This window comes from Emydura macquarii, unplaced genomic scaffold (genome assembly GCF_026122565.2).
Source record: "Emydura macquarii macquarii isolate MOO-44397 ecotype Brisbane River unplaced genomic scaffold, CSIRO-AGI_Emac_v2 contig_1348, whole genome shotgun sequence".
Taxonomy (NCBI): domain Eukaryota; kingdom Metazoa; phylum Chordata; order Testudines; family Chelidae; genus Emydura; species Emydura macquarii.
This window is the reverse complement of record NW_027131485.1, coordinates 1135444-1148036: the sequence shown is the minus strand read 5'-3', so window position 1 is coordinate 1148036 and position 12593 is coordinate 1135444. Positions and strand designations below refer to the sequence as shown.

General features: G+C 43.9%; 1 protein-coding gene across 1 annotated transcript in view; it reads right to left on the bottom strand.

Annotated features, from left to right (window-relative positions):
- Positions 1-1274: 1274 nt before the first annotated feature.
- The window catches only part of TTYH3 (tweety family member 3), a 90541-nt gene continuing 79222 nt past the window's right edge, over positions 1275-12593 (bottom strand). The window contains exon 14 of the mRNA XM_067550843.1: positions 1275-7532. Coding sequence (XP_067406944.1) covers positions 7461-7532 — 72 coding nt within the window. The 3' untranslated portion in view covers positions 1275-7460. The remainder of the gene's footprint in view (positions 7533-12593) is intronic.

The following is a 12593-nucleotide window of genomic DNA, read 5'->3' as shown; positions in this document are numbered from 1 at the left end:
TAGGTTTAATCTTTGCATGTATATGACCCACACTTCTGCATCGAACTGCAGCAGGGGTCAGAGAGTTGAACACAGAGAAGCCAGGAGGAAAACCCTTGATGAAGGAGGACATGAGTAAACCAAACAGACCAACCAAAGCTGGAGCGCAGGAAGGAAAGATTTATTTTGCTGTTGTGATTAGAGATGGTTACAGATGAAGAGCTGCAAAAAAACACACCACACCATACTTACTGGCTATGCAGGAGCAAGGAAGGATGGAGACAATTTAACTACAAACTGCCCCAGCCATCTTGCCTTCAGGTGGTATTTTTAATTTTGTAGTCTTCTGGAGTGGTCTGTGAGGGTCTAATTTGGGCTTCCCTCCCCCTCCTCTATCATACTAGTAAATATGGGAATGTGTGCAGTCATGGTTGACCTTCACCAGTAAAGTTGAACAGGAACAAATGAAGGGTTAAACATGCTACAGGGAAGAGCATTGTGGAACTACCATCAAATCCAGCCCCTGGTTGAGAGATCCAACACATTAGCTGGATAGTTCCCATAGTATAGTATGAAGATTATTGAAGAGTGTGGTGGGCAGACGTGGGCACACACGCGCCCCCCCACCCCCCACAAACAGTTTTGCCATCTTTCACTTCGGCAGTTGTTGCAACAAAAAGTGATAAACGGTCGAAGAAAGTATTGTACAAGAAAGTGACCAGGAATACTCCCTAGCAGTTTTCAAAACTTAGTGGATCCAGTATTTTTCCTTCCAAATGCCCAAGAGCAGAATCTTCAGTAGAGATTAAATTTCAACTGCTTTTAAAAGGAGCACCTTGATTCAGAATTTTCCCTTTACCAAGGGGGGGCGGGGGAGAGAAACCCTCGAGTTTTGTCCCTCAGTCTCTTCAGAAATCTTATGTACCAAGTTTCGGAATAAAGTCTGCTTTTGGAACCTGGCCATAAACCCCCTGAGACAGACCCAGGATTTCTAACGGCCGTATTATCAGATTCAAAACTGTATATTCAATAAGGCACCAATTCTGAAAATAGTTGTGCACATGCTTAACTTTACCAGTTAAAATACATGACAGCATTAGCAGGATCTACACGGACACTGATCTGATCTCTATGCAATACAGCACTAAGAGTACTGTTTCTATTCCCTTTGCCTCCCATGGCTTTCCTCCACACTGCACAACACTATATATACACACTTATATTTTACCTGTTACTACACAGATGTCAAACAAAATTAAAGCAGAGATTCTACCAATAAAAGAGTTACAAAAGAGAACAGTGCTGTGTCGTTTCATTTTTAATTTGTTTATTTTAAAACATTAAACCCAAGCTGAATAGAAACCACAGAAGTTACACTTAGGGTTTGGGTTTTTTTTTTTTTTTTTTTTTAGTATTTGCAAAACAAAGAAGTTACAGTAAAAAATAGCTACGGTACAATCAACTACAGAAGAAAATGGAAAGATACAAAATGGGCTCACTCAGTTTAACCCTCACAATTTAAAAACGTTTTAGGTAAGTGCAGGAATACTTGAAAGGAACTAGCAGGTCCAAAGGTTTAAAAAAAGTATATATTTATATATTATACATATATGTATATAAAGTGGTATGATATACAGCCATTATGGTTAAGACTAAAAACAAAAGAATTACAAGAAGGCCAGTTACATGTTCACCGGTAATGTTCCGTGCAGTGACAAAAAAAAATTAAAAAAAAAAAACTTTGCTCTTAAAGATGGTAGTTAATTAAATCCACAGGGAACTCCCAGCTCACCACTTGCTAACAAGGGACCCGAGGCATGTGATGCAACAGCTGGGTCACCAGCATTTGATCCAAAAGCCACTGAAGTTAGGCGTCTTCCATTGATTTCAGTGGCCTTTGGATTTCAGGCCCCTGGAGAAGTCTGCTTGTTGATTCGGAATGGGAATGGGGGAGGGAGAGAGTTTGAAATTGCACAGCGAGGTGGTATCGAATGCGGAGCGCCTTGCAAGACTGAGATAGTAGAGTTACCCTCTCTAGAGCAAAACCTCACACTTTGCGTAGTCCAGTACATTGTCTTACATTTCGGTTTGCCAATGAACTCAGACTGATGGGCAGAATTTCACAGATCTCAGAAATAAAAAAATTAAATTAATCCTACCTCCTGTCAATCTCCAAGCACTTCACACCGGTGAGCATCCCCCATTTTGACAATGTTTGGAAGGTCAGCCTGCTCTTTCAGTTTGGGAACTGATGATATTCTAGAATTATTTGCCTCCTGAAGCTACCATGCAGAGCATGCATTGGTCACCCCCCCCCCACCCCCCGTGTCAGCCTCTAGTTAAAGAAGGGGAGATTGGGAGTGCAAAGTGAAACATCACGGGTGGAATGCAGGGCCAGGGCTGGCTGCCTTGTCCTGCCCTGCCCTGCCCAATCCTTCTCCCCAAGCCAGTTTGTCCTGGTGATTGGCAGGGGAATGTTCTGTCTGACTCAGTTTGATGATGACCCAATACAGCGGTGGGAGAATGTGGCTTCTTGGCACAGTGCAGGCCGTCAGAAGCCTAGCTTCCCTCATTACTCCTAAGGCTGCCTCTAGCAAGGAGCCTTGCTCTCTGGAACAGAGGCTCCATGGTGCTAGAAGAAGGGATGCTGCCACACCCGCTGGCTTGAATAGATCCCATTATATACAGGGTTTAGAGTTTGGTTCAGTGGTTCTCAGCAGAAATCCCCCCTAACAGACTATAAAAAAATTGTTCCAGCAGCCCTCAGTGCTAGTGCCTCCCACTGGTCCAGCTCTTCCAGGCTGTTCCGGCAGAAGCACCCCACCTGGGACAGGAGCTAGAGGGAAGGAGTGCTAGGATAGCCAACATGCACTCCAGCCCTCTCTGCTCCTTTCAGATTTCTGGCCACATTCAGGGAACGGAACCTGGAGTTCCCGGTTATGGACCCAATGCCTTCCTGCATTGCTCTCCAGTTATGTCCTGTCTGGTAATTAAGGACCTTGCACTGCAGGGAAAGAAAAAGCCATAAAGAAAGTTCCCTTCTCCCCCTTAGCTACACTGTTTTTTTCAGTTCCATAAGGATCTCCATTATTTCCTTGCTTCATTCACCCATCTGCTGCCGCCCAGGTCCTCTAATGCAACCACCACACCTTCTGACAGAGGAGGAGAACCCACCTCCCCTTAAACCAGAGTGACGGGGACCAGTCAACAGAGTGAGGCACTCCCTTTCCTCCCTCCCAAAGAGCTGTGTGCTGTCTCTGTATTGACCTCAAGCCTTGGCTGCCCCAGCATAGGGAGAGAGATTGGACCCAGGAGTCGGATATGGGTTATCATCTATGTAAGCATTTGTACCATGGATACCATTCTGCTGAGCAAGTGCAGACATCTGATACCCATGTCACAATGCCAAGAACAGTGAGCAGAGCACAAGGCCAGCTCATAGATGCTGTTCTCTCTGGGAAAGCCTGAGCCATGCACATGGGCACTACACATAGGGGCAACTTGTGTGTGAATCCTCCTCTAGGACCATTCCAAAAGCTCCCCTCATGCAAAACGCTTAAAGCACTCAAATAGACCCCCTCCCCCCCGTGTCCACTGAGCTGGCTATACTGGAGAGAAATTAATACCTTTCAAGTGGACAGAACTTAAAGACGGTAGAGGGCAATCAAGTTGCCTCCACCCCTCGTCAGGTTTGGGCACATGATGGATGCTGTGATCTCCATTTGAACCCTTTTATCAGCAATAAAATGAATGCAGTTAATATTACATACAGGATACAAACACTACAGTTATATTCCCAAGACAGCACAAGAAATTCACAGCCAAGTCTTGATTCAATTTCCTTTACAAATTACAATGCAGTTCTGAACACTGGACACAAGAGTCCAACATGCTATTTACATTTCACATTGTGGAGATGTTTGTGTGCTTGAAACGTCTCCGTTCCAAAATCAAAACGTCATTTGCATGTGACAATGGAGCAGAAAGAAACTAAACAAACCAGACAAGCCGATGACCGTGTTTGTGCTTATTAAAAAAAAGAGAGAGACATGAAGTGTTTTCTCCACTGCTGTCACCTTTCTATCATACAGGAGCTGCCTCCTGTTTTGCTGTCAGCAAGGTGCCAGGAGGTTCAAATCTCATGTTTCCCCTGAATTTCAGAGCCGTGTACAAACAAGCAGTAACATGGCTCTGGTTCTGAGATGATTATGTGCTGTTGAAAAGTCAGCTGGGACACATTCTGAGTGATCTGGCATTGACATTTCACACATTAAAAATGCAATATAAATTACAGAAGAGAAAAAAAGACACTGCAGTTGTACTCACTGTATTTAAGACTCCCATAACCAGCAGTACCACTTACAACAGATTATTCTTTGCTAGTAAGATCCTGCTGTTCACCCTGGGGGGGCGGGGAAGGGAGGGCAGTCTCTGGGAGATCTTGAATTTTGAGAGGTTACTCCTTGGCTATGCTGTGCCCACATGCGTTCAGGATTTGCACACGGACTGGTCACTTAGACTACAGCGATCACTTCACATCCGTGCTAATGAGCACATGCTACGGGCTCTGCAGCAGATCCACTTGGACTAACCCCTAGAAACACCATACTGATCCATGTAAAAAAATAAATAAAAACCTTGTGTTAAAATAGAGACGTCCCTGCATCACATGCAGTGGGACAGCAGGGCTCCGTGACTCTACAAAAGTGCAAAATCCATGGCAAGTAAAGGAAGTCCTTGGTGGAACCATAGAGTACACAGAGCATGCAGCTCACACGGCAACCTTGCTCTGCTAGCCATGTAGGAGGACACAGAGTTCCACGGAATTCTTCCTAAATACACTCTAAACTCACAGAGAGCAGAGACCTTCAAACAACAACTGACTAGCCTTTGAACCCTGTTCTCAGTTGTACTGTCCAGAACAAATTCTAAGCCAAGCCTTGGAAGGAAACTAGCTAAGGCAGATATTGCAGTGAAAAGTAGTCCAGCATGGGCAGTGCCACCCACGGCATGCTGCACCCTCTCTCTCCTCTCAGGCCCAGTGGGAAAACCCATGTGTTCTTTATACAGCAAAAGCTGCCCACAGATGGACTTGTTTGACTGAAGTTTATTTCCTGCTTTATTCTCTTCCAGATACTCATCTTAAAAGACTCAGGCCATGCTACTAAAAGGCATGCAGCAGATTTTGGAACAGCTCCCCTTTAAAAGCCTGAAGTATTTGAGTCTGGGTAGCCCCTAACTGGGGGACAACGATGGAAATAATCCAATGGACTAGGGGGAAAATATGGGGATTGGTTTCTCTTTAAAATGACAAGATATGGTTTCAGCTTTCCCCACTCAATCATAACAGCTGTTATGTTTGAGCATCCAAATGACCATAGGCTTGTAATCTAGCAGTGCCACATGATTACACATCAGCTCTCACATCAGGCTTTAAGGGAGCTGTAATCAAACATACTAGCTTTTGCCCATACACCTTCTCTCCCTAAAAACTAGCTGGTGTCTGTTTTTCTTCCTTCTTTCTCCTCCATTCCTCCAAAGGTTTGAGGCTAGTCCATTAACAGCGTCTATCTCCTAAGATGTCTCAAAACTACCCCTTTTCTTGGAGTATGCAACTTCCCCTGTAGGAAGCGTTAGCATCCTAATCAATCACCCATGGAATATGTTCCCAGAGTGGTGATAACTCACACTTACTAAAAGGGCAGGGATCTGGGTGCAAATCTGGAGAAGTGATATTGTCTAGAGCAAAGGCAGAATGTTAGACTGAATGGCCCATATTATGGACATTCACTATACAGAGCAAACTAAAAGATGAGAAAGGAGCACTCCTTTGATGCAGTCTGGACACTGTGGAACTAGATTTGAACCACATTCATCCTGCAGCCCACCTCAGCTTTATGCAATTTACCACTTTACTTCTCTCTCTTGCTCCCTAAGCAACTAGGTGACGATGGTTTACCCAGAAAGGAAAATTCAAAAAAGGACGATTCTGTCATCTTCTTCAAATGAACTTTATACTCTACTTTCAGCATGGCTGTATGTTGGAGTCTTTTCCAGTAAAAAGTGGTTTATGTCCTGTAGAGCACCATTCTTCAACAGAAAGTACATAACTGGCATAGGATGCTGTCGCCTGTAGGCACACTACTGCACCTGTGTCCCATGCACAGCATGCTAGGACACACTGGGAGTTTATTCACACGTGCCTTGTGTATGGCAGTTAGTGGTTAGCAATTATGACCAGGGAAAAAAACACCCTTATGACATTCCTAACGTTTTCAGACTTTTGTTTTCTGATCCTGGAGCGCAGAGCCGAGGAGGCTGAAGGTTGCTGCTCTTATGATGAGCTTTGGGCTGAGGCCCTGGGATCCTCCTCTAAAGTCAATGCGTCGAAACTTCACTTTCCTGCTCCAAACATTAATGGAAGTGTCCAGCAATCTGGCACAAGTAATTCCTTGCATTTGCTATAAATCCACTGGAGCTTGCAATCTCTCTTGCTCTTGAAAGTTGACTGTCCCATGAGACCTAGTGCCAGGCTACTGCCCTAGAGATTTGAAACTATTTAGTGCAAAAAAACCTAAAAGAAGTCTTACAAGTCTTTTCCTGGAAAAAATTTGGCACCAAGTGGGTTGCTGGCTCCTGTGTGGTCTGTGTGCACCCAGTCTCACAAAAGCAGCACCCAAAATGCCATCTGTGAGTACAGGGGCTTCCCTGATGGGAGCAGAAAGGTCAGGCTCAGGGCAATGGGCAGGCAGAGATGCATCTGGGACAGCTGGCTGGTGCTGAAAACCCCCTTCTCCTCCTGAAGGGCGCAAAAGCTGGTTATAAAGGGGAAAGAAAAAGCTTATTAAAAATCACCAGAGGAAAGAGTGGAGCCTAGGTCAGACTCCCAGTTTAAAGTGGGTATTCAGTGACACTGGAAGGAAGCCTCCCCATAGGATATCAGGCAAGAGGTCGTCTTTAGGAACACGCGGGGCACATGAATTTTCAGATCGTGCATTGGCATGGACTTCCTGATCTGTACAGCATAGCTATGGGCTTGGAGCATCTGCTTCTTCAGTGCACTGCAGATTGAGCAGCTCCGCTGGATCACCTCACAGAGTGAAGATGTGTCACGTTTTCCCATCCAGTCCCTCTGTGGAATGCAGAGGATGGGGAGACGGAAGTAAAAATATTTGCAAACATTTCCTGATAGGCTGGCCCCGAGTAGATGAATCCCAGAAAAACTGGTGATCTCGCGCAGGCGCTTACACGTGCGTGCGCTCTCTCTCTCTCGCTTTCACCAGGTACAACTAAGAATAGGCTTAATTTGAAAGGGGCTTGCAGACTGCCAATGGACAGGTACCAGGTTGCAAGGGTGGTCTGTACTGGAGAAGCAGCAGGAGGAGTTGCGCTGGGTTCGGGATAGGAAAGCAGGGTTGTTCTACACGGGTAGCACAAGGTAGCAGCAGTTGGCACATTTGTTTATTGTGTGTGTTATGTTTTTAATGCACACTGCCAGAGTCTGGGCGAGGTTGGTTGGTAGCGAGGTATTTGGCTCTCATGCTGGAGGTGTACTGAGGAAGACAAAAAACAGATAGTAAGTCAGAATGATTGGCGTAGACTCGGTATCAGACTATTAGCACCTCCCAACTCACTCAGGTTGGTATTTACAGCTTACCAATGAACCTTCAGCATGGTCCTCTGAGGCTCTGACAAGCAACCTTTCATAGGCCATTACGCAGTCACATCTGACTAAACACTTCTCCTGCTACAGAAAGAGGCTGGCTGAAGCCTTTGTATAAGAACTAGCTGATTTAGTCAAGCTCCCTACCAAGATGGAAATAACAGTATCAAGAGGCAATAGCCATCATTTAATCCAAGTACTTTGTACTTAAGTGGGAAGACTAGAGGAATGTGGGTGCACCATACATATAAAAACTCGTATGTCAGGATTTCAGTAGCTCAGTAGCCAGACTGCCATCTTCAGCCACGTAGAAGATGGAGGTTGGGAGAGAAGGGCGAGAGAGAAGGTATGTTTCATGTTCTCAGGAGAACAATGAAGATGTCAATAGACCACATCATAACAAGAATTGCTCAGAAGAGGATGGCTGAGGTTATGCCCAGGGTAGTCACATCTGCCCACAGACAAAGGCTGATTGCAAGGCCGGAACTAGATTGATATCCACTAACTAACTGGATTAGTAACAAAACGTGGCTTTGGATACAGTTTTCCTACAGCCTGGCTGTAATAAAGACACCGATTCTGGGGTGAAGGTGGAAATTCATAGAGACTAAGTTTTTTTTTTTTGTTTGTTTTTTTAAAAGCAGACAGCTGGAAAGGAATATGATAGCTAAATGATATAAACTCATCCAAGCCATCTTCAGTTTTGCTAGTGCACAGCAATAAAATCCTAAACACCAGGACTTGTACACAGCAGTAAGGATAGAGACTTTGCACCTTCATGCCAACATGAAGCTCCTGCCATAAACACGTGTTACTGTTTCCACATGGAATTCCATCTTTGTCATGTGGTTAATAGATGCTTTACAGCTGGACAAACAGGAGAGACCAATGTCAACAGGGTTACTTCCTGCTCCCACCCACCTTCCTTTACAAAGAGCTGCTAGGAATTTTGTCTTTACTTTCTGATAATGCTGTTCACAAACTGATTTTTCAGCATCTTTAAGCTGTGTCACTTAGGAGTAACAAGTTTACCTAGCATAAACAAATGTGTATTTATATAACTAATCATAACGGAGTTTAATTTTTGCACTTAACCTTTCCTGTTTGAGGAGACCAGAGAACTATGTACATAACAGCATTTTACCATTATTCCATCAGTGTCTAGGAAGGAACCTGTATTATAAAAGAGCTCGCCACTTCAGGGCGCCGCAGAGTGCAGGGACCCCCAAGGTTTATTAGCTAGCAGAGATGTTAATGTTTCATTTGTATACTCACTGACTGCTCATTTTTAAGTGCCTTCTGACACTGGAAATATTCAGAGAGGACATGAGTGTTTTGTGGTAACAATGACCCAGTCCAGCACTAGCTTCTAAATGTAGAAAATGTTTGGGGTGTGTCTGCTACCAGAGTCCTCTTATCTGTGCTCTCACCATTGAGAAAAGGAAGAAAGGACTGAAAAGGAGTCTAGCCAGTACTATGGATTACATTCTACACTGGTGATTAAATATCAGTGCCCCATTGCCCCCCAAAATAAAAAAAGTGTGGGACTTTGGTAGAAACCCACAGACGAGTTAAATGCAGTAAGGTCAACAAAATGGTTTAGATCAAAATTCTTCTCTGAGGAACCCAAACAAAAGTAGAGGGCATTTCATGGACAGAAAGACAGTGTTGGATTTCCCCACTGGAGTCACTCAAAGCAAGAGTCTTGTAAAAAGGAGAATTTTTCAGACAGTAAACACTTCATCTGTGTTGTATGTATGTGTGTGGGTAGCAGGACAGTAGAAAAAAAAAAAGAATTGCATGAATTCCATCCACCAAGATTCTCTAAGGCCGGGAGCGTTTAGATAAAGAATCTATTAATACATTTTTCACACCCCTTCCTGGACAGATCATACATGTAGACATGCAGCAGCCATCTATAGACGAATCTAGATGAGTGCACTAAAGGATGTACCAGATATACCCCGTGGCATGCAGAAGCCAAAAGATATTGGATCTGCTCCAAATTATCCACTATACAGAAGTCTGACTAGTACCAAGAAACAGAATAATAATTCCAACTAAAAGGAAACTTAGACAGAGAGTGAAACAGAAGGTATTGTTTCAAATTCAAACTTACCTTAAAACCACCTAAGATGTCACACAAGCTGACAAAAGGCCCAGGGAAGTCAGGGTTAAGGCGGACGTTCTCATTTTATGCGTATTGTGCCTTAGGCCATACCCACATTTACAATTTTTAACCAGCTTCACAAGGTTTGCTTTAAATAGGGTTGTGCATCCATACAAAACAGTTAGAAATCGGTAGTAACTAAGGCAGCTAACAGTGTTTCGCTCCTCTGGAGTCAGACTGACATGATGTCTTCTTGTAACCAGCTGTTTTGGGAGTGCACACGGAACCCCTAACAGGATTGGCTGGTCCTCAGAGTCCACTACCCCATATACTACAGATATCACACTGACGTACCATTCCCGCAGTACACCCCAGCTGAAGGAGCACAGGAAAGATGCTCAGAATACACCAATGCTAACATTAAGGCAGGCTCGTAGATGCAGGTGCCTCAAACGTTATGTCAGGAAAATGGGCAGAGGGACAAACCCTGAACCGTGTTACCATTAAAGTGACTGAACATCTTACCGCTTAGAAAGCTAATATCAAGAGTTACAGTATGGACAGTTCATAGCTAAGTCAAAGACAAAGTGCCATCCATAAGTCAGTGTTGCTTAGACATTCTCTGTCTGCGACACAACCTTAAAATTATTTCAAGGTAGACTGTTGTATTTAATTTCCTTTAAAAAAAAAAAAAAAAACCAGCTTTCATAGAAGGTTATAAAAATCACATATTATGGATCCTGCCAGCATTCTGGCTACGAGTCTCCAGGTGCCTATACACCTGCATTTATTCTTTTTAAAGCCACATAAGCGATACAAGTTTTAACATGTATTTTGGTCATTTTGTTAGTTACCCCATCGGACAATCATGAACACCCCACTAGATGGATTTTTTTTATTGTTCTGTCATATTGTGCTTTGACATGCATTATCGGTCACTTACCACCAGTCAGCAAGAACTGCTATAGTACTGTGTACATTTGTGTTTTAGCATTTCTGCAAAAAAAAAAAGTGACTTTTTCCCCTCTCATGGATTAGGCCCCCCACTATGCAGAAAACCATTTCACAGACAAGTTCTCTCAGCACACATTGGCTATGTAGGCACCTAACAAATATATTCTCTAGGCACAAAAATTCTTGGCTGCAAAAAACTTATGTGCACTTATTTGATTTTAAGAGGCCATACTTGAATGTTAACCAGGTAAATCTTGTGGTACATTACAGCTATCACAAATTATACTGTAGGACTGTCTACCATGTACATGCACTACACCCATCCAATATAATCACAACCTATTTATTTGGGGGCAGGAAGGAATGCAGTATTTTTGAACAGCAGCTACCTTGGAATAAAAACAGCTCTTTCAAAAATGCTAAAACCCCCAGGTTTATCCTGGTTTAAATCAGCTGCAAATTGAAGCTTCTAGGCTTGAATTTTATTTCTTTTTAAAGTTTGACCAAATGTATCCCAGGCAACTTTGGGTGTAATAAAAAAATCCCCCCCTCCCCCCCCCTCCCTCCAAGGGTAGGGGGCCAGGGCCAGGGCCAGGGCCAGGGCCAGGCAGTGAATCCTGAAACTGTAGACTGTTCTAGTTTTTAAGAGGACTCTAGCTAGAAGCAGGGTTTAAGACTAGCACCGTTTTCAAGATCTTGGGAGGAATGCAAGAACCTTTTGTTTATTTTTGAAGATCCATGTATGACTCTGGGCCTGACCTTGGTGCATGGAAAGATTCTAGACTGAGACTTTGTCAAGTTTCAGTCCAGAGAATATTTTAAGCCCAGAGTCAGATCCCTGTAAAACAAAGTTCACTATAAATAGTGTTGATAGACCCTTAAACATAATGTTGCTAAAAGCGACACTATAATACCTGTGGAACAAGGAAGCACAAAAGCACCAAGCGCTGGTGCCCAAGAAAGGTCTCTGCAAGAGTGCTAGAGAGCGAAGCAAGCTGTGACATACTGGAGAGCACTAGCATCATGCATTAATTGTTCACGTAGATTTCCATTCATGCACTGTCAGAGTGCACCACGGCAAACATGTCTTCCCCCTCCCCCCCCCATAATTCAGCCAGTATCTTAGAAATCCCCAAGCACATCACAAAGCAGAGCAGACAAACAAGGCGGCAGACCAAGCAGTGATATGAGAGAATGTTATCCAGTGTGAAGTGGCAGCAGAGAGGCTCCAGCAGGAATGGCAGATGTGGAGGAGCAGCAGCTTTACGTACAAGTATGTCTGGGGACAGGATGCAAACTGTGGATTGCGGACCATACCAACCCAATTGGAAAGGGTCCTGCGTTCCAAATGGTGCTAACATTTTCCACTTCGTTTCAGCTGTGAATACATTTCTCTTTGCACTGATTACAATGTACTTTATCCCAGTTATAGTGTGTTGCTCAGGAATTCAGATTACATCTCATACTCCATAACTTACTCCAAGTCACACAGTTCATGAGTTGCAACTACAAGACCTGGTACCAACCACTTACTCATTCCTACTGAAAATAGTTCTGGTCGCTGAGCACTATGGGGAGGGACAGAATACTGGCTATCCTGGAGACTGGTTGTAACCACAGCATATTAACTACTCTGACAATGGAGCAGTGCGAGGGAAGGACTCGCTGGCACTCCATCCACAGTGTAGGCAGGAAATTGAAGGAATGCTTTCGGCATAAGGAAGCATTGAAACAGAATTAGGTAGAATCAAGAATTTTAGTGCTTGTGTTTGGACATCAGGGGAAAGCCGCTTTCTTGCAATCCTGAATGCAAGGATAAAATGGGAAGCTGCATACGTGAGCTCGCAGTACAGCTGCTGGTTCTAAAAAGCAATGTGCAGGAGCAAT